The sequence below is a fragment of the Thermobia domestica genome, chromosome 9 (genome assembly GCF_964235325.1).
Source record: "Thermobia domestica chromosome 9, izTheDome1.hap1.1, whole genome shotgun sequence".
In the NCBI taxonomy this organism is placed as follows: domain Eukaryota; kingdom Metazoa; phylum Arthropoda; class Insecta; order Zygentoma; family Lepismatidae; genus Thermobia; species Thermobia domestica.
Window position 1 is genome coordinate 259069225 of NC_137462.1, and position 18038 is coordinate 259087262.

Below are 18038 nucleotides of genomic sequence, written 5' to 3' on the forward strand. Positions count from 1 at the left end.
CGTACTGTTTACTGGAAGTCTGCTTTAATTCTTCATACTGTTTACTGGAAGTCTGCTTTAAATTTTCCGACATCTGGGCTAAACTTTGTTCCAATCGTTGTTCTTGTCTCTGTAAAGCCATTAAGATTTTGTCTTCTAACGTTAACATTTCGGATACAACAGGAGCTGTATTTTGTTCTTCGTTACCACTGTCACCAGTTTCTTTTTCCATTGCCTCACCGATCATCATTTTTCTTGTGATTATTCTACCACTTCTAAGTACAGTAAAGTTCGTAGTCATGAACCTTATTACTGAAGTAAATTCCTCCTTACTTTGTACTTCAGGATATGAATTTACAAAGTTCCCGGGTGAGGTAAACCAAAAATTTTATATCGACTCACCAAAGGTAGTCGTCAACCTGGTTCGGCTAATGATATAAGTAAATTTTTGAGTGGTAGTAATTGTTTACACATAAAAATATCTTCAATAATTATATACACTATTATTCTCACCTTTTCTATCGGAATTACAAGTCGATGATCGGTATTAAATGGTTTATTAGTTGATACTCTTTTAACGTATTTTCACTCAAACTGTCTTGCAAACATACATGTTGATTGATGTATCTATAAACAACTACATAGCAACGAATTATACAATAATGTATATTTCTTTACATATATTAAAAACATTCTTCTTCTGTTATTTTTAAATTAACATTATATCAAGTATAGTGCTTGAGTATGAGCACTTTCTGCCCAAGGTACAGGTAATTATTAAACGATACAAAGTATCTCGTTGTAATATATATATATATATATATATATATATATATATATATATATATATATATATATATATATATATATATATAGGGTGTCCGGTGAGGAAATGCAAAGATATTGGGAAGTCATTTTAAGCCAAACTGTTTATATGAACATAGAGTCTAAGCCCCTTCGTTTCGGAGATAGGGGTGAAAATAAATTTTTGCCCCTTGCACTTCTCAAGTTCCGTGTGAACGCTTATAGAACACCCTGTGGTTGGTTTTACGTAAAGTATTGTACCTCGTTTTAAAGCTACTGAAAGAGGCTTTCAGACGGTATATAGTTTGTCCACGTACTGCACACAAGAAGGAAATAATGGAGGGACCATTTTCGAATTGGGCTATACAATTCCTTTTTCAAACTATTTTTCGCCATTCTTGAGTGGAAACACTGGCAATAGATTAGCAGGATCTAATTGGGGGAAAATGAGGCTGTATACAATAAACCCAGGTGAAATTTTAATGTAGTGTTTTCATTAGAAAGCAGAGAAAAATGCTTACGGAAGAATTTAATCGTAAAAGAAAGATTTCTACTGGAACCAAACAATTGTGTTGATTGAACACTTATACAGTAATTATGTTCCTTATTGGAATGTTATTGGTATTACTGTTTTATTCGAAGAATTGTGGGACCTTACAAGAGTCAATCTACAATCACGTGGATTAATACCATTGTGATACTTATGAGGTAATAATCGTCGAAAAGTACATTAATTAGAGCACAATAGGAATGTAGTTGAGTACAATGTCAGGAACGAGGGAAGACCCAGACGTAACACTAGTAGCGTTCATCTTCAACATTATTATCTTGAGCGTGCAGCACATTTTCAAATATATCACATTCCTCCTGAATGCACTTAGCAGAACGCCTCGGGACATGCGTTGTTGCCCGATGGATGTCTGCTCGTCGCTCTTTGACGGTATTGAATGCCTGTTGAATATTTTGGAGTAAGTCTTTTCGTGAGTTGGCCCTCCGTCTGTACACAATGTAATTCAACCACCTACACCAGCAAAACTCCAAAGGTGTTAAGATCCGGGGAGCGCGGTGGCCAGTGAATCAGCGACCTGCGTCCTTCACGACCTATCCAACGATTAGGAAACTTGGAGTCAAGATAGTGACATACACGTCGTGTGGCATAGGAGGGAGCCCCTTCATGCTGGAAGTGCATAGACACCCGAGTTTCTAAATTCACATCTTCCAGCAGTACCAGTAATTCGTGGCGCAGGAAATGCAAATAATAGTCACCACACAACACAAAGGCACCTACAACAGGGACCGATTATCTGATCACAAAGAATCCCCACCCAAGCGTTGACAGAAAATCATTCCTGATATTGTCTAACAGTGATTGCTCTCGGATTTTCGTAACTCCAACGATGCCAGTTGCGGGTGTTGTTTATCCCATTCCTTGTGAAAGTGGCCTCATCAGTGAACAAAAGGAATGGCAAAACATTCGGATGCTCCTGTACCCATTTAGAAAAAGCAACACCTATTTTCCTGTCTCCTGGATGGAGATGTTGCACTCTTTGAATGTGGAACGGATACAGGACCTCTCCTCGAAGCACATCATGTACATACGTACGCGGAAGTTGATGTTGAGTAGCAAATCCCCTAACGCTGGTTGTTGGACGTTGCGTTGCAGCCTCAATAACGTTGTCTTCTTGCTCTGGGGTGTATTTTGAAGGTCGTTCCGACGTTAAGTTCACGCTGGGAATCTCACCAGTTTCACGCAGTTTAGTATACACGTTTGTGAAGATGCGTGCATTAGGGACTCTGCGGCCAGGAAGTCTACGCTGGTATTCACCCACAGCACCTTTGGCATTACCATCACAAAACCAGTAGACATACATCATATCTCCATATTCCGCGTGTGTGTAGTGGAACCGCATTCTAGTACTACAACGTCTTCACAGTCACCACACCAACTTCGTTAACAGTCTACAAACACGCACTGTACTACACTTACTAACGGTCTCGACACTCCAACTATCACATGAATCGACGCCACAAAATAGCAAAGGGAACTTTCAAGGTGGTGATTTTTTTGGATTAGGTTTGGGAGATTTCTTTAATCATCTATTTTGTTTATTTCAGTATACTTTGTTTCATATCAAACAAACTAACCCCAGCGATTAGAGGGTTACGCCCTCTCTTTGGCATAGGTTTCCATACATGTTGATGGTGCTAGAACAGGTACAATAGATGGTCTAAGTGCAATGCAAAATAAAAATAGATTGAGAAAAGAAAAAAACGACGTAAAATTAGTCTTGAAAAACAAAACAATATAATGTAGTGCAAGATATCATACTAATGGTGCAAATATACAAATATAGTTAAAGGATAAATGTAACTAGGTATATGATAAATATATATAAGCAGGTATGATAATGATATGAAGTGCAATTGACGTCACAAACACATTGGGGAACATTAGTTGAGACACATGAGCGTTAGATCTTCTGTCTCGGGGCGACTCGAGACTGATGTAAGACGTGATGATAGCCCAATGTTAGTGATGAGTGAGAAACATGTGCTAAAATGGAAAAATATGAGGTATATGATCTCTGATGACGTAAATATCAAATATTGCTCTCTCTGCGGCGTCCAAATTTGTTGTCTTAACATATAGTGTGGTGAGTATGTTGAGCGGTGAGTGCTGGTATCGATACGGAGCATCCGTAAGAGCATCAAGTCTTAAAGTGTCCAGATAGAGTGGATGAGCATTTGTAATGCGTGACTGAATGTATCTTGTCCGGAGTGTAGCAAGATGGTCGAAAATGGCTGGAAAGTCGATGTGTTCGTAGGTCATGTAATTTGGATATGGCAAGCGAATTCTATATGCCAGGCGAATAACATGGCGTTCCATAACTGCTAACTTCTCGTAGAGTTTAGGTGAAGCGTGACACCAGGCAATGTGACCAAAAGTGAGAAGAGGTCGGAGAAAAACTTTGTATGTCTTTAGTAAGACATCCGCACTTAGTCCCCAAGTTGTGCCCGTAAGGCGGCGTAGAAGATTTAATCTTGTAGATGCTTTTTGCGCCAGTTTTTGAAAGTGAGGTTTCCAGGTGAGTTTGGTATCAAATACCACACCCAGATACGTAGCAGAGGCGCTTGGTCGAAGAAAATGCCCGTCAACTGATATAGTAAGATTAGCAGGATTTCGGCGTACTTTAGTTCTACGCTGAGGTGGAAGAAATACAAGAGCTTGTGTTTTCTCTGAATTGACAGTTAATTTCCATTTCCTGCACCAGATGAGAAAATTATCGAGTGTTAGTTGTAGGCTTCTACTGATCTGATATATAGTTTTCCCAAGCGATAAAAATGCTGTGTCGTCAGCATATTGGAAAACATAGACATTAGGCGGTGGTCGAGGCATATCTGAGGCATATAAGATATATAATAATGGACTAAGTGCAGAGCCCTGAGGTACGCCTGTGTGTGGAAAAATAGGTCTAGATAGGACATTTCCTATTGAAACATACGCTATTCGATTACTTAAAAAAGAGTAAATGAGACGAATGTAGCAAGTTGGTAAACGGAGTGATTGTAGTTTCCGCAGCAAGCCATAGTGCCATACTTTATCAAAAGCTTTTTCTAGGTCCATAAGGACTAAATATGATGGAAAGAATTTGTTGTATTGATTGGTGAGAACAGTCGTGAGACGTAGCAGTTGATCGCTAATAGAAAAGGCAGGCCTAAAACCTGCTTGATGTATTGGTAACAGATCGTATTCTTTAAGATGAATATGTAGTCTGTTGACAAGAATCTTTTCAAATAGCTTACTGAAGACAGAAGTTAACTGAATGGGCCTGTAAGAACTAACATCATGAACGGACTTGTGCGGTTTATGAAACATGCAGACTTTTGAGACTTTCCAATGTAACGGATAATATCCAGTGCTGAGAATGAAATTATAAATAGAAATTAATAAAGAAATAAAGAGAGGCTGGGATTCTTTTAGCATCCTTTAAGAGATGCCATCTATTCCTGGAGCTGTGTTTCGTTTTCCTCGGAGAGCGCAATGTAATTCGGGAGCAGTAATTGGTCTGGTAAGAGGATGATTTAAGTCGATTTGATGTGTTACAGAGGGTTGTAGAGCAGGTACACTGGAAATATCAACACGTTCGCTCTGGCAGGGAGACTCAGTTGGAGTGAATACTGCTTGTAGTTGATCTGCAAAAGCATTTGCTTTGTCTGTGTCTGAAAGTAGTGGAACACTATTGAGATGGAGCGGATATGATGTAACAGTATTCTTTCCCGTTAATTGATGGAATTTCTTCCAGTAGCGGGTAGGATGTGCTTCGTCTCTCAACTTATTGCAAGCACTAATCCAATGTCTCCGTTTATATGCAATGAGATAGTTTTTCACTGCTCGTTGCCATTGTCTATAGCAATGAAGATGTGCCTCGTTTCTAGTACGATAGTATTCACGAATGTGCTGCCGTGCACGTTTTACAATGGCCAGATAGTGAGGCGGTAACTTTGGTTTAGAGGGAAAGATTTTGTCCGTAGGAATAGATGCTTCAGCATTAGAGGTTAAGATATCTGTGAGTCGTGAGATAGTGTTATACAATTCAAATTCAGTATTTGGTGCTGTAAGATCAGTAATATCTTTTTCAATGGTTGTCCTATACGTATTCCAATCCGCTTTATCGTAACGTTTGACGGTACGGAACACCGGAGTGTTGTTGCAGTAACGGCCTTTATTGATCGTTAGTATTACTGGGCAGTGGTCGCTGCCTATGGTGTCAAGTACCTGGATATTACAGTCGCCGACCAGATTAAGTGACGTAATTACAACATCTGGCGTTGTTTGACTGCTTGGTCTGGTATGACTAGGTAAGTCATGGATATGTAAATGTAGTTGTTGCGTTACGTAGTCGATAAATTGCTGTTTTTCTCGGTCGTTGCGACTGTGAATATTGATATCAGCCATAATGATAATATTCCGAAAATTCTGGGCAATGTAATTGAAAAAATCAAATGGTATTTGGTGTCTCGGCCGGATATAGATTGTAGCAACGTTGATAACAATGGTTGGATAGTAAACGGACAACAGAAGATGTTCTGGATGATTGCCAAAAGCCTGTGGATGATATTGTCGGAATGGTAATTTTGGTGAAAAACCTACTGCAACTCCACCTTGAGCTCTGGCGGCTGGTCTCATGTAATCATGTCGGTGAAGGTGATAACCCTTGATGCGAGCTGTGACATTAGGTATGAGTGCAGTTTCATTCAAAGCAAAAATATCAATTTGTTCTTCCAGTAAAAGATGTTCTAACAGAAGTTTGTGTTGCTGGAAAGATCGAATATTAATAAACAACAAATTCATAATTAGAATCAGAAAAGACATGGCTTTAAACGACGGTTTCAAGAGGCGCAATTTGAAAGTGAGCATACTGTCTTGAATATGTACCATGCATATTGATGTTAAAGAAAGATTTTGCAGTGGTAGTTATGGTACGAAGTATATGATCGCGTTGAAATGGCAGCACGTTCTGAAGCACTATAGTGAAGTAACGTAGAAAATCTTCGATACTAAGTGGATGCAGAATAGATTGAGCTGGAGGTGTAGTTTTATCGGAACTTCGAATGGGTGCAGTAAACTCCGGACGAGTGGGTTCTGCCGGGGGCTTTGCCTTGCAGCGATAGCTGTATGTGGGGTGAATTTCACCACATGTGGAACATTTTGGAGGTTGTTGTTGATTTTGGCACAACCTGGTTTCATGTTGGTTTCCACAATACCCGCATCGCGGTTGATTTGGACAGCTGTTTGTGAAATGAGAGTTGTAGGTCTGACATCTCTCGCACCGAAGAGGCACTGGCCCAGGAGTTTTTGAAGGCTCTACCCTATGAATTTTCTTATAAATAGGTGCACCGTGTGCCAGAAGATGATCGATGGCCTGCTGGTTTTGGGACAAAACACGAATCATATATGTTGGCCCATTATTGTTTTATGCATTTTTCAATGTTAATGCCCTCTTGAAGAAGCTCTTCGCGTACTTCGTCGTCAGTAAACTCTGGAAGAACACCACGGATAACAACATACAACATTGGCAATTTTTTGGATGGTGGTGGTTGTTTAGTCCTAGAATCAGACTTTTTTGTTAATTTTGCGTTTTTCCCGAAGATTTCATAAGATGCCTTGTTGCGTAAATAGGTTCCAAAATTTGGATCTTTTGATTTTATAATATATCCATTTCTAGTTTGGACTATTTGTTCTACATTCGCACGTGGAACGTATTTAATGATCTGGAGAAAGATCATCTTTGGATGTGTGTACTTCGCGTCAAAGTCAGTTAGCAGAAAATTGTAAACGGGATCTGGAGTCATATTGAGAGGTTCGGATAACGATTCTGACTGTGGCGATCCAGTGTCCACAGGTTGGACGTTTGAAGATTGTGATCCCCCGCGAAATCTCTTTGCAGACTGGACTGACTCACTGGATGGATGTCTCTCTTTAGACGTGCTCGCGACTGATTGACTCCCCCAGGAAAAGTGTCGAGTGCGACTGGTAGTTCCAGTGGATGTAGATTGAACACGCGAAGTGTTTGAATTTGTAGAAAGAAAAGCTGGTAGTCCTGTATGTCGACCGAGAACCGATTGTCCATTAGTATTGCCAGAGTCCGCCATCGCAATTTAGTATCCTAGGGCCGAAGCCCAAATGAAGAAATGGATCCCCATCTGATTGCTCCGGGTGAACTAAATGACCTCGTACGGGATTTAAAACTCTCCAAGACACAGGCAGAAGTTCTTGATTCTAGACTTAAGGCTGGAATCTGCTCCATCGTGACACTAAAGTGTGTATTTTTCGAAACCTTCATACAGAGTTTCAAAACTATTTTTCTCAAGAAAATGATTTAGTGTATTGTAATAATGTCTGTGCTGTGATGGATACACTTGGACATGCACATATAAGTACATAGTGGATATTGCTTATTGACTCTTCGAAAACTAGTTTTAAGGCTGTCCTTTTGCACAATGGCAACAAATTTCCTTCAGTGCCTTTTGCTTATGCAACTAATATGAAGGTAACCTATGAAAACATCGAAATAGTGTTAGAAAAAATTCAGTATGAGAAATACAAGTGGACCGTTTGCTGTGATTTACAAGTCATTTCTTTGTTAATGGGTTTGCAGCTTGGTTATACGAAATATTGTTGTTTCCTCTGCGAATGGGACAGCAGGAACAAAGCGGAACATCAAGAAGGAATGGCCAACGCATGTATCAACTCCTGGATAGAAGAATGCACTTTATTCCTCACTGGTGATCCCTGATTAGATAATTCTACCTCCTCTTCACATAAAGTTGGGGCTCTTCAAAAACTTTGTTAGGACAATGGACAAAAGTAATGCAGGATCTTGTTACCTCAAGGAAAAAAATTCCTCGGGTTAGGACGCTAGGGATTTTTGTAGACCCCCAAATAAGATGTTTGATTCGTGACCAAAAATTTGAGGAGCTCTCAACTCTGGTTTTGAAAGCAGTTGGTGTCCATTTAAATGTTTAACAGAGAATATTTTAGGAAACAAGAAAGCTCCAAATTACCGTGAAATTGTGAGTGATTTCCGGCAATCATTCAATGAAATGGGTTGCAACATGTCCCTTAAAGTTCACTTTCTAGACTCCCACCTGCATTTCTTTCCTGAAAACCTTGATGCTGTTAGTGATGAGTATGGGGAACATTTTCATCAGGACATTTCCTCCATGGAGAAGAGATACCAGTGACACTGGAGTTCAAACATGGTAGCTGATTACTGTTGGACACTTAAAAGAGATGTTCCAGAAACCAAACAGAGAAGAAAGTCGACAACTAAAACATATTAGTTGAGGTAAGTAACTGTCCATTTATTAAGAAGATACCACTCACTTCTTTTGTATTATTTATTAAGTAGATATAAAATGGTGACACGGTGTATACATCATAGAAAATATGTTTTATTTCAAATCCAATAAGATATAAACCGTGCTTATATTGTAATTTTCGTGGAAGTTATATGCGATTTTATCTGCACTAATGAATATTGTAAAATGAACAGTACACATAGCATATTTTTTATATAAATATGTTTATTTCTCTAGATAGAATAATGCTATTCTTATGAAACCTAGAGGGCTTACTAAGTATAAATCAAGCTACAATATAATTTGTGCGTTTATATACCTAAGGTACCCAAGCTACAAGTATGAAAATGGTTTTTAAAAAAAGAAAAAAGAAAAAGAAAATAAATTTGAGGGGAAATTTTCCGAAAACAACTCTGTCACGGGAAAACTGAGGGTGATGGGGAAAAACTGACTGCAGATTCGCATTCTACGTGAAAAGTTCTATTAGAATCAGGTATCTTCTTCCGTGTGCAAGAGAAAAGATTTTTTTCGGCTAGTGTTATAGGTACCATTTTCAAACTTAGCAACCGTTATTCAAACCGGTTAACGTTGATCGCAGATATTAAAAATACTCACATCCGTATATTATTTAATACAAACGAAAATTTTACCTCCACATTTCTGCACAAATGATGTATAAACGATCGCGACAATTTGTGGTTCAATCGAACATGGTGGAGCTAGCACTTAGACAACTCCCCTTCTTTTCGTTCTGTCCACGCATCTGATAGCGTAGAAAAAACTTTCGCCTGCGCATTACTGCTCAAACGATGTACAAACAATTGAGATAATTTTCTTTTGAATCGGACTGAGGGAGGAATTAGGCAGCCTATACTTTGTTATCGTTTTGGCGCGCCCGCAATTGTGTACAAACGAAAATTTCGCCTGCAATTTTCTGTACAAAACCGTAACAAACAAGTGCGACAGTTTGTGGTTGAATTCGACATGGTGGGAGGGCTATCAGTTAGAGAGCCCATAGTTTGTTATCGTTTTGGCGGGGCCACATTGATGTGCAAACGAAAATTTCAGCTGCAAATTTATGTACAAAGGCGTACAAACAAGTGCGACAGATTATGGTTGAATTGAACATGGTGAGAGGGCTACCATTTAGACAGCCCCCACTTTGTTTTCGTTCTGGCGGCGCCCCTAATTGTGTACAAACGAAAATCTCGCCTGCAAATTTCTGTATAGCTATATTCAAACGATTGCGACAATTTGTGATTCAATTGCACATGGTGGGGAGCTACCATTTAGACAGCCCCCACTTTGTTTTCGTTCTGGCGTCGCCCATAATTGTGTACAAACGAAACTTTCGCCTGCATATTTCTGTACAAACGATGTGCAAACGATTGCGACAATTTGTGATTGAATTAAACATGGTGATTGGGCTATCACTTCGAAAGCCACCCACTTTTTTTCGCTCTGGCGGTGCCCCTAATTATGTACAAACGAAAATTTCGCATGCACATTTCTGTACAAACGATGTAGAAACGATTGCGACAATTTGTGATTGAATTGAACATGTTGCGGGGGCTATCACTTAAACAGCCCCTCACTTTGTTTTCGTTCTGGCGACGCCTCTGATTCTGTACAAAACGAAAATTTCGCCTAATTTCTGTACAAATGATGTACAAACGATTGCGACGATTTGTGCTTGAAATGGACATGGTGGGGGGGCTATCTCTAGGACAGCCCACACTTTGTTTTCGTTCTGGCGGCGCTCTTAATTATGTACAAACGAAAATTTAGCCTTCACATTTCTGTAGAAACGATGTATGAACGATTGCGACAATTTGTGATTGAATTTTACATTTGGGGGGGGGGGGGTTCTATCACTTAGACAGCTTCCAATTTGTTTCAGTTTTGACGGCGCTCGTAATTATGTACAAACAAAAATTTTGCCTGCACATTTTTGTACAAACGATGTAGAAACGATTGCGACAATTTTTGCTTGAATTGGACATGGTGGGGGGCTACCATTTAGACAGCCCCCACTTTGTATTTGTTCTGACGGCGCCGATAATAGTGTACAAACGAAAATTTGGCTTGCGCATTTCTGTACAAACGATGTAGAAACAATTGCTACAATTTGTGATTAAATTGGAAATGGGAGCGCTACAATTTAGACAGACCCCACTTTGTTTTCATTCTGGCAGTAGTTAGGGGGTTACTTCAGGACATTTTTTGGCCCCTGGGTCCCTGCCTCAGGACCCATGGTCCCTGGCTGGGGTCAATGACCTAGGGGTACATAGGATAACCCCCTCTAAATTATGGCAGGGGTACCATGGCCCACCCCCTAAATTTTGGCAGGGGTACATAGGACCACCCCCCTTAAATTTTGGAAATTGCCAAATCTAAAAATTTGGTATGGTAGCCTAGGACCATAGTATGTACCTCTATCAGTATTGGGTGTCTATGTCGTTCCCTTTCATGGGTAAAAAATTGCCAAAAAGTCAAATTTCGGGGGTTTTTGACCTAATTTATCCCCTTTGATGAGGTGTTATTACCCTATATGGTTATATGGGCGTATACAGGGGTCCATTCTCTTTCATAAGACATGGGTATATTAATGCACCCCTTGAAAAATTTGGGAGGGGTACCTTGGCCCACCCCTTAAATTTTGGAAATTGACCAATTTAAACATTGGATATTATAGTACAGGACCCTAATATGTATTATGTTAAATTTGGGTGGTCCACCTTGTTCCCTTCTAGGGGTACAAAATTGCCAAAATATAAACGTAAGCAATACGTAGTACCACGTGTTTGGTTTTTGGTCGATTTTATCCCCTTTGATGAGGTGTTATTATCCTATATAGTTATATGGTCATGTATAGGGGTTCATTACCTTTCATAAGATATGGGTATATTTGTGCACTACTTTAAAAAATTTGGGAGGGGTACTTTGGCCCACCCCTTAAATTTTGGAAATTGCTCATTTTATATATTTGGTATTATAGTATTGGACCCTAACATGTATTATAATAAATTTGGGTGGTCCACCTCGTTCCCTTCTAGGGCTACAAAATTGCCAAAATATAAACGTAAGCAATACGTTGTACCACGTGTTTGTTCTTTTGGCCCAATTTATCCTCTTGGATGAGGTTCTATTACCTTATATGGTTATGTATAGGGGTCTATTCCCTATCATAAGACATAGGTACATTTTTGCACTCCTTTAAAAATTTGGGAGGGGTACTTTGGCCCACCCCTTAAATTTTAGAAATTGCTCATTTTATATATGTGGTATTATAGTACTGGACCCTAACATGTATTATGATAAATTTGGGTGGTCCACCTCGTTCCCTTTTAGGGGTACAAAATTGCCAAAATATAAACGTAAGCAATACGTTGTACCACGTGTTTGGTTTTGACCTAAGTTGTCCCCTTGGATGAGGTCCTATTACCTTATATGGTTATATGGTTATGTATAGGGGTCTATTCCCTATCATAAGACATAGGTACATTTGTGCACTCTTTTAAAAATTTGTGAGGGGTACCTTGGCCCACCCCTTAAATTTTAGAAATTGCTCATTTTATATATTTGGTATTATAGTACATGACCTCAATATGTATCATGATAAATTTGGGTGGTCCACCCTGTTCCCTTTCATGAGTAAAAAAAAATGCCAAAATATAAACATAAGCAATATGTTGTATCACGTGTTTGGTTTTTGGCCCAATTTATCCCGTTTGATGCGGTCTTATTACCGTATATGGTCATATGGTCATGTATATAGGTTCATTCCCTATCATAAGACATGAGTACATTGATGCACCCTTTACAAATTTCGGAGGGGTATCTTGACTCATCCACTCAGTTTTAGAAATTGTTTAATATAAGCATTGGGTATCTTCGTACAGGTCTTCAATATGTACCACTATAAATTTGGATGGTCCACATCGTTCCCTTTCATGGGTAAAGAACTACCAAAAAATCAAATTTCGGAGGTTATTGACCCTTTGATAAGTATTTAGCACGTTATATGGTTTATTACCTTTATATGTTTTTGTTCTCTTTTAAATTTTGGAATTATAAAATAACATAATTTGGTAAACGTTTTCTAGGACCCATTGTAGATGTTGGTGTTCCTCTTATGGCCAAATATTCAAAATTTAAAGGTTATTGACCGGCTTTATTATTGAATAACTACAGGATTTATTACTTTTTCATAAGACACAGGTCTATTTGTGTACCAATCTTAAATTTTGGGAGGGGTACATTTCTTATTGTCATATCAATAATTGGTAATTGTTCTTAAAATTGGATAGTATCTCATTCATTGGGTAAATCATTATGATCACGTGATCAGTTATTGACCTATGATGAGATTAGGAGTCCAGGACATTGGTACATTTAAACTTTGTAGGATAATTTGAGAATGCGTCATTGGTATTGATTATTACAGCCAAATATAAGCGTAAGCAATACGATGTACCACGTGATTGACCTTGATGAGGTAGTGTACAGGGATACATAGCTAACCTTATTGAATCTTATGACTCATAGTCTTAAGGGAATACATGCTACAACACTGGCAAAGTTATTGTTGATGCAATTTGATTGGTTGATCACTATCTTTCGTGCAATCTGATTGGCTGATCACTATCTTTCGTGCAATCTGATTGGTTGCTGATTTTCAAATCTTTGCTGCATTCAGTTTTAAGTTTTGTTTAACATTTAAAAAGTTTGAAACTTTGGTTTGACATTTTTTCGTTTGATATTTTGTTTAAAAATGTTTGTTTCAGAATTTTGTTTGAAATTTATGTTTCAAAATTTTTTGTTTGAAAATTTTTTTGTTTGAAAATTTTTAATTTTTTTGTTGCAAAATTTTTTTTGTTTAAAATTTTTTCGTTTGAAATTTTTCGTTTCCAATTTTTTTTTTGTTTCGAATTTTGTTTTTTCAAAATTTTGTTTGAAATTTTTTTTTTCGTTTTAAAATTTTGTTTGAATTTTTCCTTGCCAAATTTTTTTGTTTCAAAAATTTTGTTTCAAAGTTTGGTTTGACATTTTTAAAAGTTTGTGCACTCATTAGTAAAGAACCGGAACTGTTTAGAACTAAAACCTCTGGCAACATTGTGGTGCAATAGTACACGTCAGAACATGATAATGGAACGTCATCAGTTTTGCACCATATATAAGTATCGTTCGAGTTAGTATTCATGATAACATCATCATGGCTACTTGTCTGCAGTTTCTAAACACACGTTATGTGATGAAATCATTTACCAAGATTACTGATTTACAACAGGATGTACGTTATAGAATCTTAGCTAGCCAAATGATCCCTACAAAGTTTGGATTAAGAATCGTAGTGAAGCTTCAAATGATAAGAATATAATTTTACCAGCAAGATATTTACCCATGGAAGCATCAAAACAAGAAGAACTGCTGCGTTTCTTAAATACCGGATCTGTATCTTTATGCTACAAAGGATTCTTGGGTCGAAGTCATCAATTTGAATTTAGTACACAGCCAGATTTGTCAGCAATTGTGATGAAATCATGAATTCAAACGTCAGCACATTCCTTTGACGTCAGACGTAGTTGTATGAATTTGGTTGGTCGGCATGACGTCAGCAACTGTGATGAAATCATGAATTCAAACGTCAGCACATTCCTTACCAATGACGTCAGCAATAACTATAAACCAGCAAATACAGTGTCATCCCACGAAATCATTTGAGCAAGTGCTTTTCAGGAGGAAAGATGTGTACTTCTAACGATAAAGAGTTCATCTTCGCAAGCTATTATCCAATAAATATATTTCAAACAAAACATGTGATGATTGGTATCAGTGCTAGAACATTTGAACCTGTGATTCGATTGGGCAAAGCAGAATAATTTGGTGTACAACTGACCTGTGAAGAATGGCAAATATTATGTTCACGAATCGACCAAATGAACGATTATTTTCATGATGAGCTAAATGTGACCATAGTCAAATCATTACGCTCAAATCATGAAGTGGTGATGCGTACAGTCCTCGAAGAGAAGATGGTGCTGTTACGTAAAAAGGATACATTTCATGTCCCTCGCAACATGGTGTATCTAACGGAAACAGAATGGAACAAATTTATCAGCGTATTTCAGTGTGTGAAACATGCAGTGGAAGTGTGCAACAAAACTAGTATATTCCTGAAAAAGTACTATTTTGAAAAATGTGTTATGCATATTGTACAACATGTATCTAGATATTGTGATGGTTGTCAACATCGTTCTTGGGTGCATACATGTATTGATAAACAGTTTATTTGTGATCAAATGGACATTGAGTTTCCACCAATTGATATTGCATTAGACCTTAAAAGACTTCAACTGGAATTAAAATTATATGCTAAAGACAAACTAGTGCAAGAAGTTCAAAATACATTGTATCGACAATATCCAGAACCACTATCTGGTATGGATGTATGTGGAGTGTAATAAAATGATCCATTTCAATGAATTGTGTTTTTTCATTTCAAGTACAACCCCATGTTCTAGCGTGTACTATTGCACCACAATGTTGCCAGAGGTTTTTGTTCTAAACAGTTCCGGTTCTTTACTAATGAGTGCACAAACTTTTAAAAATGTCAAACCAAACTTTGAAACAAAATTTTTGAAACAAAAAAATTTGGAAAGGAAAAATTCAAACAAAATTTTAAAACGAAAAAAAAATTTCAAACAAAATTTTGAAAAAACAAAATTCGAAACAAAAAAAATTTGGAAACGAAAAATTTCAAACGAAAAAATTTTAAACAAAAAAAATTTCAAACAAAATTTTGCAACAAAAAAATTAAAAATTTTCAAAAAAAATTTTCAAACAAAAAATTTTGAAACATAAATTTCAAACAAAATTCTGAAACAAACATTTTTAAACTAAAAATATCAAACGAAAAAATATCAAACCAAAGTTTCAAACTTTTTAAATGTTAAACAAAACTTAAAACTGAATGCAGCAAAGATTTGAAAATCAGCAACCAATCAGATTGCACGAAAGATAGTGATCAGCCAATCAGATTGCACGAAAGATAGTGATCAACCAATCAAATTGCATCAACAATAACTTTGCCAGTGTTGTAGCATGTATTCCCTTAAGACTATGAGTCATAAGATTCAATAAGGTTAGCTATGTATCCCTGTACACTACCTCATCAAGGTCAATCACGTGGTACATCGTATTGCTTACGTTTATATTTGGCTGTAATAATCAATACCAATGACGCATTCTCAAATTATCCTACAAAGTTTAAATGTACTAATGTCCTGGACTCCTAATCCCATCATAGGTCAATAACTGATCACGTGATCATAATGATTTACCCAATGAATGAGATACTATCCAATTTTAAGAACAATTACCAATTATTGATATGACAATAAGAAATGTACCCCTCCCAAAATTTAAGATTGGTACACAAATAGACCTGTGTCTTATGAAAAAGTAATAAATCCTGTAGTTATTCAATAATAAAGCCGGTCAATAACCTTTAAATTTTGAATATTTGGCCATAAGAGGAACACCAACATCTACAATGGGTCCTAGAAAACGTTTACCAAATTATGTTATTTTATAATTCCAAAATTTAAAAGAGAACAAAAACATATAAAGGTAATAAACCATATAACGTGCTAAATACTTATCAAAGGGTCAATAACCTCCGAAATTTGATTTTTTGGTAGTTCTTTACCCATGAAAGGGAACGATGTGGACCATCCAAATTTATAGTGGTACATATTGAAGACCTGTACGAAGATACCCAATGCTTATATTAAACAATTTCTAAAACTGAGTGGATGAGTCAAGATACCCCTCCGAAATTTGTAAAGGGTGCATCAATGTACTCATGTCTTATGATAGGGAATGAACCTATATACATGACCATATGACCATATACGGTAATAAGACCGCATCAAACGGGATAAATTGGGCCAAAAACCAAACACGTGATACAACATATTGCTTATGTTTATATTTTGGCATTTTTTTTTTACTCGTGAAAGGGAACAAGGTGGACCACCCAAATTTATCATGATACATATTGAGGTCATGTACTATGATAGCGAATGCTTAAATTGAAAAATTTCCAAAATTTAAGGGATTGGCTATGGTACCCCTCCCGGGGTGCATCAATGTACCTATGTCTTATGATAGAAAATGGACCCCTATACATGACCATATAATCATATTAGGTAATAGGACCTCATCCAAGTGAATAAATTAGGTGAAAAACGAAACACGTGGTTGTACTAAAATTTGGCAATTTCGTACCCATGAAAGGGAACGAGATGGACCACCCAAATTTATCATAATACATATTAGGGTCTTATACTATAATACCCAATGTTTAAATTGGGCAATTTCCAAAATAAAGAGGTGGGCCAAGGTACCCCTCCCAAATTTTTAAAGGGTGCATCAATATACCCATGTCTTATAATAGGGAATGGACCAATATACATAACCATATAATCATATAAGGTAATAGGACCTCATCCAAGGTGATAAATTGAGCCAAAACAAACACGTGGTACAACGTATTGCTTACTTTTATATTTTGACAATTTTGTACCCCTAAAAGGGAACGAGGTGGACCACCCAAATTTATCATAATAGATGTTAGGGTCCAGTACTATAATACCAAATATTTAAAATGAGCAATTTCTAAAATTTAAGGGGTGGGCCAAGGTACCCCTCACAAATTTTTAAAGGAGTGCACAAATGTACCTATGTCTTATGATAGGGAATAGACCCCTATACATAACCATATAACGATATAAGGTAATAGAACCTCATCCAAGAGGATAAATTGGGCCAAAAGAACAAACACGTGGTACAACGTATTGCTTACGTTTATATTTTGGCAATTTTGTAGCCCTAGAAGGGAACGAGGTGGACCACCCAAATTTATTATAATACATGTTAGGGTCCAATACTATAATACCAAATATATAAAATGAGCAATTTCCAAAATTTAAGGGGTGGGCCAAAGTACCCCTCCCAAATTTTTTAAAGTAGTGCACAAATATACCCATATCTTATGAAAGGTAATGAACCCCTATACATGACCATATAACTATATAGGATAATAACACCTCATCAAAGGGGATAAAATCGACCAAAAACCAAACACGTGGTACTACGTATTGCTTACGTTTATATTTTGGCAATTTTGTACCCCTAGAAGGGAACGAGGTGGACCACCCAAATTTATCATAATACATATTAGTGTCCTGTACTATAACACCCCATGTTTAAATTGGTCAATTTCCAAAATTTAAGGGGTGGGCCAAGGTACCCCTCCCAAATTTTTCAAGGGGTGCATTAATATACCCATGTCTTATGAAAGAGAATGGACCCCTGTATACGCCCAT

General features: G+C 37.3%; 1 protein-coding gene across 1 annotated transcript; it reads right to left on the reverse strand.

The window, feature by feature from the left end:
• Positions 1-4771: 4771 nt before the first annotated feature.
• Positions 4772-6136, reverse strand: LOC145661200 (uncharacterized). Its single transcript, XM_081726652.1, has one exon. It carries the CDS (start codon positions 6134-6136, stop codon positions 4772-4774), a length of 1365 nt encoding a protein of 454 aa, XP_081582778.1.
• Positions 6137-18038: the final 11902 nt, after the last annotated feature.

Excerpts from the sequence above, each read along its gene's own strand:
- LOC145661200 (XM_081726652.1), bottom strand. The coding sequence starts at position 6,136 with ATGAATTTGTTGTTTATTAATATTCGATCTTTCCAGCAACACAAACTT.